The sequence below is a fragment of the Perognathus longimembris genome, chromosome 4, assembly GCF_023159225.1.
Source record: "Perognathus longimembris pacificus isolate PPM17 chromosome 4, ASM2315922v1, whole genome shotgun sequence".
In the NCBI taxonomy this organism is placed as follows: domain Eukaryota; kingdom Metazoa; phylum Chordata; class Mammalia; order Rodentia; family Heteromyidae; genus Perognathus; species Perognathus longimembris.
The window spans coordinates 50,552,683-50,566,680 of NC_063164.1; the positions used below are offsets into that span (position 1 = coordinate 50,552,683).

Below are 13,998 nucleotides of genomic sequence, written 5' to 3' on the forward strand. Positions count from 1 at the left end.
TACATGTTTTAAATGTCAACTAGTGCTGGGCGCCAATGGCTCATGCCTATAACGCTAGCTACTTGGGAGTCTGAGATCTGAGAACTGCAGTTTAAAGCCAGCCTAGGCAGGAAAGTCTTAGTGAGACTCTTATCTCCAATTAACCACCAGAAAACCAGAAGTGGAAGTGTGGCTTCACATGCCCTTAAACACAAAAAGCTCAGGGACAGCAGTGACAGGAACAGACTCAGGCCTTGAGTTCAAGCCCCAGAACTGGCACAAAAATAAAGCCAACTAGCATAAATAACCATCTGTTTTTTTAATGTAAACAAGTTATAGGGCTGCTCTCTGGAATCCAATGAAACAATTATGTTAACATTAATATGCTTCTAAGTGCTTGGATTTCAACACCAATTAAATGCAATATGCTTTCATGGCTTTGCCACTTAAGAATCTGGAAACCAATTGTTGGGAAGGACCACCAGAGTTAGATGGGCTCATTGGTAGGGCTAGAATTAGAAAACTACTGAGGGACCAAATAAAACTAGCAACATGCTTTCCATGGTTCAGGAGTCTGTGTATAGCAAGATCAACCTGATGTGAGCTTCCTATAAAACATCAAGATTCTTAACTAGGTTTTCAATCAAGAACAAAAATGAAAACTATACAAGAGAGACTGAAGAATCAGGATGGCACAGAAGAATCTTCTAGACACTATGCTTGCATCTCAAATTCCTGCTTCAGGCTGTGAATAAAGAGAAGGAAACACATTAGGATATAGTTTGTGACCAGAAATTTTCTTTTGAATACCAAATTCAGCTTTTAAAAAATGTTACTGAGTTACAATGTATAAGCTGGGCACCAGGGGCACATGCCTATAATCCTATCAGGAAGAGGAGATCTAGGATCACAATTTGAAGGCAGCCCCAACAGGAAAAAGCCCGTGGGATTCTTATCACCAATTAACCACCAAAAAGTTGGAAGTGCAGCTGTGGCTCGAGTGGTAGATCACTAGACTTGAGTAAAAAAAGCTAAGCAAGAACATGAAGTCCTAAGTTCAAGACTTTGTACCAGCATACACACGCATGCACGCACGCACGCACGCGCGCACACACACACACATATTACCATGTATTACATTAACCAGGTATGTGCGTTTCAAATATGAACTTTAATTTTTCACAGATACAGAGACCCAGTCAGATGTTTCCAGCCCTTTAACCCTGGAAATAATTGCTAGTCTATCTTTTCATTAGGCACATATAAAGAGAAAAATAATAGCCATTACCTTTTTAAGTAAGCATGCACGTTCCCAAAGCCATGATACTTCGCTAAGTATACAAGGACCCCAGTGGCACACCGTCCATCTCGCTGGCGGCAGAAACTACAATTGCAGATCCCCCGGCATGGCGGGCAATGCCAGTTCTGAAGGCAAATGGTAAAAAGCACCATGAAACAAAACTTTACCCTACTCACACTCCTTTTCTGGGTAGGTATCAAATCACTTGAACACCCTTCTCCCCTTATTTAATAGAGAACTCATAAGCTGGTTAACATATAGTAGTCACAGCTAAATCCAAAGAAGGAAGTCCTGTACAACTAACCAGGGATAAGATGAATAATGAATGTCCCTGAACAGATGGCTGTGAGCGTTCTGGACCCAGCTCAGCTGCATCCTACTTCACCCCCAGCCCCTGCAATACCCCACACATGCCTCTGAACACGAAAGGTTCAAGCCTTCCTCTAGTACCCCCTTTCCTTCAGGAAACCCACCGGATCCAGGAGGGCCTCCTGGACGTTCTCTCCGTAACGGTTTCGAAGGCAGGGACCACAGAACTGGCCTCGCACACCCCAGCAATCTGGGTTTCTGCAGTTTGTTTTGGTATCTATAGTTTTCTGGCGGCACTGATGACAAGTAGATCCCTTCAAAGAAAGAGCAAGGAAAAAAAAAAACACCTAAAACTATACTGCTATTTTGTAAGAAAAATGGCATTGAAACAACACCCTTGTCCATACAAAAGTCTGACACTTAAATTTTATTTCATAGCTGGGCACTGATGACTCACATCTATAATCCTAGCTATTTGGGAGGCTGAGATTTGAGGATCTGCAGTTCAAAGGCAGCCCACATGGGAAAGTCTGTGACACTTTTGTCTCCAAAAGAACCACTATAAAGCTGTACGTAGAGCACTTGCTCAAGTGGTAGAGCACCAGCTTTGAGTATAACAGCTAAGGGATAGTACCAAGGCCCTGAGTTTCAACTCCCAATAATGGCACAAAAAAGTAATAAATTACTTACCATCTACATACACAGGTAAATACCTGGCAATGTAAACTATCCCAAACAAGGTGATTCAATTCAATTGACAGATATAATAGTTAACAGCATCAAAACTAATATTTTGGGGGGAGCCTGAGGGTATCGCTCAGTTATAATTGGCCCAGCATGAGCAGGTGCCTGGGTTCCATTTCCAACACCAGAAAAAACCCAGATCCATTTTTATCTTTAGCCTACTACCGTATCCCAACATCTATGTAACACATATGCACATAAGAGACTCATAACAAACACAGGCTGAATCTAAATTGATTCAATACTGCTTCTGCCAGGAAGACTATAACACAATTCTTTCCATGTGTGGAAGAACACACAAGCCTGTGTCCCATTCACCCAGACCATTGAGGGATAGAAGCCAGTCACCATCCCATTTCCAGACAAAGAGGAGATGACTCTCACCAGTGACCGGCTATATATCTTCTCACGAGAGTTGGTGCAGATGTTCTCCAACATTTCCTCTGTAATTTCTTCCACTGGGCGAATTATATGTGGAAGGGTCATTGATCCAGGACGACGGCTCCTGGGCATGTCATCATCCTGTCTGACAAGAAGCAAGAGATAGTTCCTCAGTCCCTTTCCCGGGCACTGAAATTCCCAGGATCTTGGAATGAAAATGACTGCTGCTTATGGAGACGGGACAAGGTCTAAGTGGACTGTACAGACAACTGGATTACAGAATGGACACAATTTGTACAATTGAGATAAGCTGGAAATCAGACTTGCCTGGTAAAGAAACAAAGTTAGCTAATGTCCCACCACCAGTGGTTCTGCAAGGTCTGAAAAAACATTTATATTGGTGTTGTGAGGCTATGCCATCTGAATTAACGTGATAGCAGATGGACAGAAGAACAGAGAAATGCAGAGAACTCACGTTCATGTAGCCGTCCATGGTCTTCCTCTTTCTCACTAATGCAAACTTATCATCTTCCTCCTCCTCTTCTTCCTCCTCGGTGGGTAGAGCCCCCAAGGACCCTAGGACCCGAGACCTCGATCTGGTAAGAGGTCGGGCTTTCCGCTCGGGGTTCCTCCGGGAACTCACACCTGGGAAGGAACGTCTCGAAGGTGTCTTTGATGGCTGAACAAACAACACAGGATAGAATTCATTTATTCCAGAACAAAGAGAAATAGCATTTTGGAAAATTCCTACCTTGTCTCTACATTTTCATTTAAGTAAAAAAATAAAAAGGTGACTCCACTTTTTCCTTTTCTTTTGTCTTTTTTATAATACATGGATAATGAGCCCTAAAGCCATAGTCACTGTAATTGTTATTTATTCTATTTAGCTCTACTATTTGTTCTTCTCATACAATATGTAAAAAATCAATTTCCAGTTCCATTTTTTTTCCCCTATGACATCTCTTGGCACTTTTCTATGACAACACATGTGTTATACACATTTGCACAAAAGAGGAACAGCAGGCTTTCCTTCTTGCCCTTCCTCTGGGGAAGATGGGGAAAGGCAAGCTTTTCTTTTGTATAGCAGACACAGCAAATTCCCCTTAGATGTATCATGTTAATTCCTCAAAATACAATCACATATGATATTAGGCCAAGACCTGATTTTAAAACTTGTGTGTGCTTACGTTTTCCTCATTTTGAACTCTTAAAAGCATAGTAGTGTAAGTCTGTAATCTTAGCTACTCAGGAGGTAGAGGTAGGAGGATTGTAGTCTGAGGCCAGTTAGCACAAGATGCTCTCATTAAAACAAATCAAAAGCAAAAAGCCTAGGGGCATGGCACAATAGTCAACTGCTTGCCCTAGCAATCACAATTTTCCCCAGTCTGGCCATTACAAAACATAGCATCTATTGTTCATCTACTGTGAATAGAATTAGGAGAAATGTGCTAAAGTCTAAGATATAGAAGCACCCCTTCAACCTTCTCTGGGAAAGAGGTAAGTAACCAAAAGGATACAGGAGTGAAGGGGGTTGCAAGGGAAGGCCACCCCACTGTCTGGAAGGTACTGCTAGTTCCTCTCTGTCTGGAAGACCAAACCTAGATCTTAACAGTCTCACACAAATCTGCCCGAGGCTTGCCCCAACACCACACTACATACAAACATTCACACTTAGCACCACACTACATACGAGCACTCACACAGGACACTTACCGGTGCCCTGGAGCCTGGGAAGGACCGTCTTCCTGGGAACGAGCCAGGAAAACTTTCTAATTCTGACATGAGTTTTGCAAGCTAGAACGGAAAGAAATTAAACAGAAATTTCTGGTTTAGAATAAGTGCTAAAAATGAGCAGAAATGCTATCCATAGAAATAATGCTAGCACATCTCAAGGACTTGAATTTAGCAAACAGATAAAAAAAAATCTGTTATTTCTCCCTTAACCCAACCCAAGCTTTAAGAGATCTTTTTTTAATGGAGAATAAAGGAAGGGTGACATTGTCCAAGAAGCTATGTACTCCCAACCTGACATGGAAGTGTAGCCACTCTGCACAACTACTTCATAAGAAAGAACTTTTACATGGAAAATATGTCGCACTTATGTTCTCAGGACACAGACATTAAGTAACAAAGCTGCTCTCTGCAAAGACAGGAGGAATTGACACCCTCAAACCCAAATTACCTACCATTGCTTTGTTTTGTTTTATATTTAAAGCCCTTTTCTCCAGAAAGCTCATGCCACTTTCATCTTCTGAGTCATAACTGGACTCCATGGCAGAGTTCTCCGGGGCCTGGAGAGGGGCTGCTTTTTTGCTTGCTCTCCTCCTGGTGTTTTGCACTGGGAACTTCATGGCTACCAGGAGAGGTCCAGATTGTAGGCGCTGGCTTCGGGTCCTGCAGCCTTCCTGCCTTGGCTTAATCAGAGCAATTAAGTTGTTAAAAACTTGTAAGTTTCACCCAATGGCTTTCAAATACAAGGAACTTTAACAAATCAATTTCAACCCAATACTGGTAACAAAATCAAAGGCTTATATACAAATACCACAAGAAAGTGAGCAGACTCCTAGCATCCTGCCGGGCTACCTAGGTTTAGGATTCTAAGCCATTTTGTAATGTAGTCACTCCAGCGCTATAGATCTGTATGTATTTTAAAAAGGACTTCTGTAGGAACTGTGTATTAAACTATTTTGTGCATATGCTGGTACTAGGGCTTGAACTCAAGGCCTAGGCACTAGTCCATTAGCTTTTTATTCAAGACTGGCACTCTACCACTGAGCAACAGCACCACTTCCAGTTTTTGCTGGTGAACTGGAGATAGGAATCAAATGGACTTTCCTGCCTGGGCTGGCTTTGAACAACACATCCTCAGAGCTCATCCCCCTAAGTAGCTAGGATTACAGGTATGAGGCATGGGTACTGGGCTTAAACTACTGATATTTTTAAATGGTCTCTATTCTCTATCATATAAGATGTAAGAAATATAACTGTTCTCAATTTTAGTGTCTTTTATCACACCCAAAAGAAACCCTGTATCAATTAATATCCGCTTTCCATTCTTCCTCAACATCCTTCAGTTGATATGTCAGTTGTTTGTACTTTTTTTTAGCCTTACTGAATAATGGTGCTGGGAATATAGTAGTCCCTGTAAGTTGTTACTGTACATATGTACTTGAAGTAGGTATAGTGTACTTGAAGTAGGTATAGGAGTAGGAGGTCAGACACATTGGCTTGTGTATATCATTATGGCTATTCAGAGGCACAGAGCACCAAAAAGTTAATAAGATTTCATCTCAACAATAAGTGAAGCTTGGGGCTGGGGATATAGCCTAGTGGCAAGAGTGCCTGCCTCGGATACACGAGGCCCTAGGTTCGATTCCCCAGCACCACATATACAGAAAACGGCCAGAAGCGGCGCTGTGGCTCAAGTGGCAGAGTGCTAGCCTTGAGCGGGAAGAAGCCAGGGACAGTGCTCAGGCCCTGAGTCCAAGGCCCAGGACTGGCCAAAAAATAAAAATAAAAAATAAGTGAAGCTTGGTGGCACATGCCCATAATCCCAGCTATATAGGAGGAAGATCAAGGTCTAAGGCTGGTCCAAGGAAAAAAAAAACAAAACAATACCAGGAAACCCTATTGAGAAAATAACAAAAAAGGCTGGAGGTAAGGCTCAAGTGGTACAGCACCAATCTAGCAATAAGGTCCAGAGTTCAAACCCCAATACCAACATACACACACGCCAACTTGGATTGGTACTGCTTGTTGAAGGAACACACCTCAGCACCACAGTGCTAAAACGTGCCTGGGTCAAGCACTGCAACTGTGTTACTCAAGGGACTCATGTCAGAGCACTGGAAGTGAAGAAAATGTACCTGTTGTTATGAACACACTGCTGCCTCTGGAGAAAGACATAGGGACAAGCAAATGTCTGCAAAGTATACAACATGCTCAGGGAGAGTGGCTGGGTGCAGATGCAGCAGTGTGCACAGGGTGAGCAAATTGAAACAACAGGAGCATGCACCAGAACAGCCCACAGAGAAGCAAGCAGAGAGAGGCAGGCCAGGCTGTCAGCACCTCTCCTTAGGAGAGTCACTTGCTCTCAGAGGCAGATGGAGCGAATCATAAAATCAGCCCTGATCCAAGGCCTGCTCTGCACCTGGCATTGCAATGAGCACCTAATGCCCAGCTCATGGATAGGACAGGGGTGTTTCCTTGGGCTAGGCTAGATCCCTGAAAGAATGGAATCTGAAGGTGACCAACTTTATTTACTAACTTTCCGAGATGGTCAAAACCTATTAAGGTTGAAGACTTACAAGCAAGTCGCTAGTTAAAGTCACATGAAAAATGGTTTCTAAAAAGTTAACTATCTCCTGCCTCTTAGCCAATGTCCCCTGCTTCTTCAGAGCAGTGCAATTCTCAGACTCACCATTCCATCTTTCCTCTCACTCTTTGAGAAAGTGCAAAGAGGTTCATCAGCAGGGTCGACATGAAAACCACTGGCCAGCTCATTAGTGACACCTGGCCTTGCTTTCTCTGAAAGTCCACAATGCTCTAACACATCTTGCACCTCACTTTCTGAAAAGCCGCAGAAAGATTCATTATCAGAGTCCTCATAAAAAACATGTGCCAGTTCTTCACTGATATCTGACCTGAATTTAGGTTTCTGTAAAATAAATAAATAAATGTGGTTGTGCATTTTTTTCTCCCTGCTTTTTTTCTCTTTTCAAGAACCCATTTTCCATAAACCGCGCAGAGAGCAAATCACATTTACAAGTGCACTACAAGAGAATAGCTTTTGTTACAAAGGAAAAATGGTTCAGAGGTTTACAAATGACTTCTGAGTTGTTATGGCAAATCATCAGGCATGTTAGGTTAGTCGACATTTCAAAAGGATAGAATAAGTAGCTAATCTACCTCCAACAATTACTACCTAGAACCACAGCAAAAAGTGAAATGAAATTACAGTGCGTACTGTATTTTCCTAAGGGCTGTATAGAAATGTAGGCAAAAAGCAAGCAGTTTTAATCATGCACAAAGCGTTTGGGGGGGGGGAGGATTTTGAACACCACAGACTCAATTCTGTTTATTCTCAGGCAGCACTTACCGTGTTTGCAAAATTATCAGAAGCAAAGCTGTCACAACTGTCATCAGAGGATGACGAGGTTTCCATGGAAATCAACTTCATATAGCTGAATTTCTTTAAGTTCTTTACTCTGACATCCTTTCGCTGCAAATGGAAATGGCAACACTATTAAGTGGGATGCTTACTGTGGGATCTAACTGGAGACATGGCTTTTTAGTTTAGTAGGCTTAAACAGCAGAGTAGACATGTCCATCTCTCATGCCCTACAGACAAAAAAAAAAGATTTAAAATTGCTGGGAAAAAGAAAAAAGCTCAAATTCAGATCAAATCCTAAGAAAAGAATCCTTTTGAAGAACATTTTAATGGCATTTATCAATTTATTCAAACATCTGCAGAGCTACCGATTTTCCCACCTCAAGGAGCCCCAAAGCTCTTAGCATTACGCTGAGCTCCAGAGGAGTTGAATACAAAACTCCAAAAATCCAACCTTATTTTTTTTTAATTGAACAGTACTTCTACCAGGAAATTTCCAAAGTATAAAATGGCAGAGCCATTTTTCTCCCTCGGCCAAAATCAAGCTAATGAGGTCTTTTTATGTAAGCTGTGGGCGCTGTACTGTGACGCTAATTTCCCAAACTAGAGAAACTGGGCAGAACCTCTGCTTTAAGATGGCAGGCAGGCAGGCAGGCTTCCAAACAGGCCCCTAGGAAGGGTACAAATCCTTACAAATTTATCAATCTAGTAAACATAGGGTACAAAACACCAAGGGAAAGGTCAAAGAACTCTCCCAACTCAGGTACTCCACTGAATTACATTTTAGTAGTAAATTATTCTAGGCTTCATTCAGCTCCAATACAGGCCTTTCAGTCTACAAGTTTGGGGGGATAGGGCTAGTGGTATGGCTCAGTGGAGATGTTTGCCTAGTATACATGAGACCTTGGGTCCAATCACCAAGCACAATGGCAGAAAAGGAAACTTGTCTTATAACAGAGACCTCCTATAAGGTCAAATTACTTAATGCAAAAACGCTTTATTTGTTCACTTAACTAGTATTATTAATCAGAAAGTGTAACTGGGAACTATCTTGTGTAAAAAGGACAGAAATTTATGCCCATTTTGTCATATTTTATGTGGGGTTTTTTTGTCTGTATAATACCAGGGTTTGCACTCAAAAGCTTCAGGCTTGCTAGGCTCTACCATTTGGGCCACACCTCCAGCCTAGGGCTTCTGGTGACTTCCTTTTATTTTCTGTACTGTAACTCAGCCTTCTTGCTCACTGCTGGGCTCTATCACTTGAGCCACACCTTCAGTCCAGCATTTTCTTCGTTAATTGGAGGTGGAATCTAACAGTCTGCCTCCCTGGTTTCAAATCCTGGTCAAATTTCAGCCTCCTAAATAGCTAGGATTACAGGCCTGAGCCATCAGAACCTGGCTTTGTGTAATGTCTTAAGAGTTGCAGGTGTGTGCGGGTGTTGTTTATTTTCCTTCTTGTTTTTGCGGGGGGGGGGGGGTGGGGGGGTGGGGGGGTGGGGATGGGTCCTGGGGCTTGAACTCAGAGCCTGAGCACTGTCCCTGGCTTCTTTTTGTTCAAGGCTAGCACTCTACCGCTTGAGCCACAGCACCATTTCCAGACTTTTCTGCTTTTTCTGTTTATGTGGTGCTGAGGAATCAAACCCAGGGCTTCATGCATACTAGGTACACACTTTATCACTAAGCCACATTCCCAGCCCTTACTTTTTTGGTGCTGGTCCTGGGGCTTGAACTCAGGGCCTGGGCACTATCTCTGAGCTTCTTTTGCCCAAGGCTAGCACTCTATCCTTGAGCCACAGCTCCACTTCCAGGTTTTTTGGGTTAATTTCTTGGAGATACACACACACACACACACACACACACACACACATACCTTTAATCACAAACAATCCTCAGCTCTCAACCTCCAGAGTAGCTAGGATTAAAGGCATGAGCCGCCAGCATACAGTCATTTTTATTTTTAAAGAGAGCCATGGAATAGCAGTGAATCCTTATAATGAAAACTTAGAAAGGCCAATTTCCAATATACACCCTAGAAAAACAATGCTAATACTTGAGGCCTCAGGTACACCAACAGCCTTAATTTCCTTCACCTTACATTGTGAATTTCAGTCTGGCAACCAATAGTTATTTCCATGATGAAAGTAGCTCAACCTCCTTTTGCTAAGTAGATAGCATTCATTTTAGGAATGTCTTTCAATGTCCTTCCAGGAAGGTAGGAATCTGACAACAGGCAGAGCTATAAAGTATAAAGGTTCTTATGTAAACAGGATACAGTATTAGGGGCTGAAAGGGATCTCAAAAAAGTCCCTACTTCACCTTTTCAGAAGAGGAAATTCAAGGCCCTAGCAAGGTAAAACAAGATTGTGCTAGAAGTCTGTCCTCTCAAATAGCAGCGTTCCTTGCAGGAGGGTTTCTCATCAATCTACCAATTATCAAGACGTCCAGGACGTCCCCAAGGAAGGCCTTCTACTGGAAGCTATGGGGAGGGGGCAGCGCTCACGTGTTGATCTTTAACAAGTTAGGGCTGGCCAAGAGTTATTTACCAGGCCAATTTACCTTGGAGGAAAAGACATGGTAAGAAGCAAAGCAAATGGTCATGGCTAAACGGAACGTTTTGGCAGGCATAACTTATTTTGCCCTGGGTGTTTCCTTCACACCAGGCATTGTGTAAATAATTGCTTACAAATCATGTTTCATTCTTTGCGACAAAATGTATTTTTACCCTCCACTTAAAAAGTGAGGAAAGAATACTGAGGTGAAACATATTGCTCAAGAGTCACAAAGATGCCCAAATTTTAACTAGGTTTGACGGATCCCAAGCCAGCAAACGCAAAAGCCACCTGAAACTTTGCCCCTCCCATTCACCCCAGACTTCCCTAAACCTCTAATAATTCTGTTAAACGCCTCCCTCTATCTCTCCACCCAACCCCCATTACTGTATCCACTCCAGGGCCGAAAGAATATTCACTCACCGCAGCGAGTGGGTTTGGGGTGGAGTAGAGTGTGGTCGGGACCACCAGACCCGTTAACTACCCCTTAGTTAACATTTGGGACTGAAGAAACACCCATCCCCCTGCATAAACCGAGTTCTAAAAAGATCCATTTGCTGAGGCATTAAACTTCAAAGCTGCAGAATCTGAACAGGTGGGGGGTGGGGTGTCGCGTCGGTGATCCCAGCTCTAGGGAGGTTGGAGGCAGGAAGATAGGAGTTTAGGAGGCCAGCTTGGACAACAGAGCCAGACTTTAACGCCCTCGCAACTCCCGACAGGGCCGCAGAGGCTAAGCGTTCCAGACTCACCCGCGGCGCGCGGACGGGAAGTCACTCACCCGCCCCAGGGCAGCAAGCCGAAAAGACCCGGCGGCTCCAGGAAGAAATCCCCCGGAGCCAAGAGGCTGGAAACACCGCCTAGGGATGCGATCCAGCAGGCCGTCTCCCCTCCTACCCCCTCCCCCCAAGCCTCTTGCGTGCACGTGCATCCTAGGAGCACGTGCCTCGGGCTCCCCAATTCTACCAACCACCCCGCAAACCCGCTCACTTCTCCATCCCTATACGCCGATCGGACGATCCCTCGGCCCCGAGTTACAAAAGTGCACAAAATCTGCAACTTGCTACTACAGGCGAAGCCCAGGACAGTCTCCAGTTGATTAGCAGCTCTAGATTGAGAAGGAAGCTGACCTCTGCCCAAGCTCAATTAGCACCCACCTCGCTCACCCCAGGGTTCACCCGCCCTAGAGATCATCCACCCATCCCTCACCAGCACTCCACGAGCCGTCATGCTGGTGGCCCGCACCCAGGAAATCGCTCAGAACAGGGAAAGCGGTGCAACGGTGCGCCGAGAACCGGGATGCAACCGAGCAGGAGCAGCCAGAGCCGCGCGCGGTCCGCAGGAGGGGCACACCGACCGGGTCCCAAGGGGCGGGGCACAGGCCGACTTTCCCGCGCTGGAGTACAGGTCCTGAAAGCTGAGGTAACTGCCGAGCTCCAGAGAAGACAGATTCGGGCACAGAAAAAAAAACTTTATCCGTTTCTACGTTTCAGTTCGGATAATAGTGTTGACCCCTTATATAATCCGCTTTTTTAATCTCTTTGGAGACTTAAAGGATCTTCCGCTTTATGTAGCTGCAGTGTCCTCAGCGAGTGGCGCGAAACTGGTTCCTATTGCCCAAGGGCGAGCAGGCTGATTTGCATGAATTCCTGGGCTGGGGGTGGGGGGCAGCCGAGGTGGGGGTAATGGGAAGCCGCACTTAGCATTTTGCCCCTTGACATTACTTACATTACATTAAGAAATAAATAACTGTCCCCAAATCTGGCTCGAGTACCACCCTTTAGTCGCAGATTCTAGGGTCACTGGGCGTAACACCTCTTATCTGGCAACCTATGCATTCTCTGAAAAGATTGAAGTCGTAGAACCCCGATCCTTGCCAAATCGTGGCAAAATAACTCAACTGCGCTAACACCTTGGCTGTTTTTAAAGGACGGCCACTGCAGTTTGGTGAAGACTTACCTATAGGATTAAAAAAAAAAAAAATGGCTTTAGGGATTATCTGATGGAGATAAAAACCGTAGATTGTATTTAAGTGGTTTGGTAATATTTTCTTTCGTCAGAATTTGGAGTTACCTGAATTAGAGCTGTTTTTCATCGTCTTTTTAATCAAATCTGGCTTGAAGATGGATTGAAGGGCGCGTGTGTGTGTTTGTGTTTAGCAAAACACTTGCCTTTTTAAAGAAGAAACCGGGTTTGCTTTAAAAGACCTTCATTGTAATATTACATTTAAAACAAGTGCTTGAAGTGAAAACATTCACATTTCCTAATATTTGAAAACTTTACTTTGGAGAATAATTTCTTGACAGCAAAGAGAGCATGCGTGGACAGAGTTCCTCTGGATATGTGGACTGTATAAAAACTTGTAAGTAAATAATGTACACAACAATGGAGACGCCCCTGCTTTTCTGCAACGCAGGCTAGAGACAAAGAACTCTCCCATGTCAAGGGATGGCTCCCAGAACTGGCTGTTAGTCTGTCTGGTGACTCTGCTGGTGCTAACTGCTCCTCAACAAATTCTTGCTGGATGAATAACCAAATGAATGATGAACCAAAAATAACTTCTGGGCAGTGTCTTTAGAAGTAGTTTATGCATATAGGAACACTTGTCATTGCTGTTCACATAAGATAAGGAAGCTAAAATCCCTTTGCCTTATGAAAGCAAGGTTCTGATAAGAAAAGTTTTCCCTTGGGGACACTCCAAAATAATTTGGTTTACATGTTTTTGAAAGGATGATTTTTGAGAAAAAAAATAGTCTTTTTAGTGTAAGCAGGAAAACGCAGACTAAAACAAGATGATACAGTTTTGTTCTGATGGGCAAAACTTTGAAATCTGGTGAGACTCAGAGTTGGTAAGGGGAACCTTTCACACCTTTCCATTAGTGGAAGAAATTGTTTTCTAATTAGTAAAACACACCAGCTACTCACACTGAAAATTCAAACCTCGCAAACCTCAATTCAGTGAGTTACAACTAGCATATTTTCCTCTAGTGTGTCCTTAGTAATTTCATTTTACTGTGGTAGGTAAAAATGTTTAACATGAGATCTACCTTCCTAGCAAATTTAAAGAATATTATATTGTAGTACAGATCTTTAGAATTTACACATCTTAGTTCACTGAAAGTTTAGGTTGATTACTAACTTCTCACTTCCTCCTCCTACTATTCAACTTGATTCTAGTAATTTGACTATTTCAAGTACAAGAAGGAAGGGAAGGAGGGAGGGAGGGAGAGAGGGAGAGAGGACATTGCAAACATCTGTAAAGAATATTCCCTATGCAAAACATAGACAAGTACAATGAGATAGAAGTTAGAGCTCTAGAGAGGGAGAGAGATGGTAGTGGAGCCTTTGTATAATGAATAAAAATAAAGACTATGTATCAAATATGGAAAACTGGCCAATGTGGTAAATATGAGCACATGGATATTCTTTATAATTTTAGTTTCTGTGAGGTTTCTTTGTATCTGACACATTTCATAATTATAATTAAGGATTGAACTATATATGTGTACATATGCATATATATTTGTAGTGTTAAATATGCATTTCCTTTACAGGTACTGGTAAATGAGAAGGCAAGTTTGCCTCAATTTTCGTTCCCTTATATTGCTTTAAGTCAGTAGATTAACCAC

General features: G+C 43.1%; 1 protein-coding gene across 3 annotated transcripts; it reads right to left on the minus strand.

Moving 5' to 3' along the window:
- Positions 1-236: 236 nt before the first annotated feature.
- Cdca7 (cell division cycle associated 7) lies at positions 237-11,693 on the minus strand. Of its 3 annotated transcripts, none has more exons than XM_048344235.1 (10): positions 11,579-11,693; positions 7,812-7,934; positions 7,134-7,370; positions 4,900-5,127; positions 4,427-4,507; positions 3,189-3,392; positions 2,717-2,854; positions 1,753-1,902; positions 1,268-1,404; positions 237-724 (listed from the first exon to the last, which is right to left on the minus strand). In XM_048344235.1, the coding sequence occupies exons 1-10, from the start codon at positions 11,597-11,599 to the stop codon at positions 694-696; spliced, it is 1,350 nt and encodes a 449-aa protein (XP_048200192.1). In that variant the 5' UTR covers positions 11,600-11,693; the 3' UTR covers positions 237-693. The 3 variants fall into 3 exon arrangements, with proteins under 3 accessions (XP_048200192.1, XP_048200194.1, XP_048200195.1); XM_048344237.1 differs by having other exon boundaries at positions 7,812-8,053; XM_048344238.1 differs by lacking the exon at positions 7,134-7,370.
- Positions 11,694-13,998: the final 2,305 nt, after the last annotated feature.

Bases quoted from the DNA above. Each gene is read 5' to 3' on its own strand.
- Cdca7 (XM_048344235.1), bottom strand. From the start codon at position 11,599: ATGACGGCTCGTGGAGTGCTG. The intron at 4,508-4,899 runs GTAGGTAATTTG...TTTCCGTTCTAG, and splicing joins TAAAACAAAACAAAGCAATG to CTTGCAAAACTCATGTCAGA. The intron at 3,393-4,426 runs GTAAGTGTCCTG...TTGTTTGTTCAG, and splicing joins TCCCAGGCTCCAGGGCACCG to CCATCAAAGACACCTTCGAG.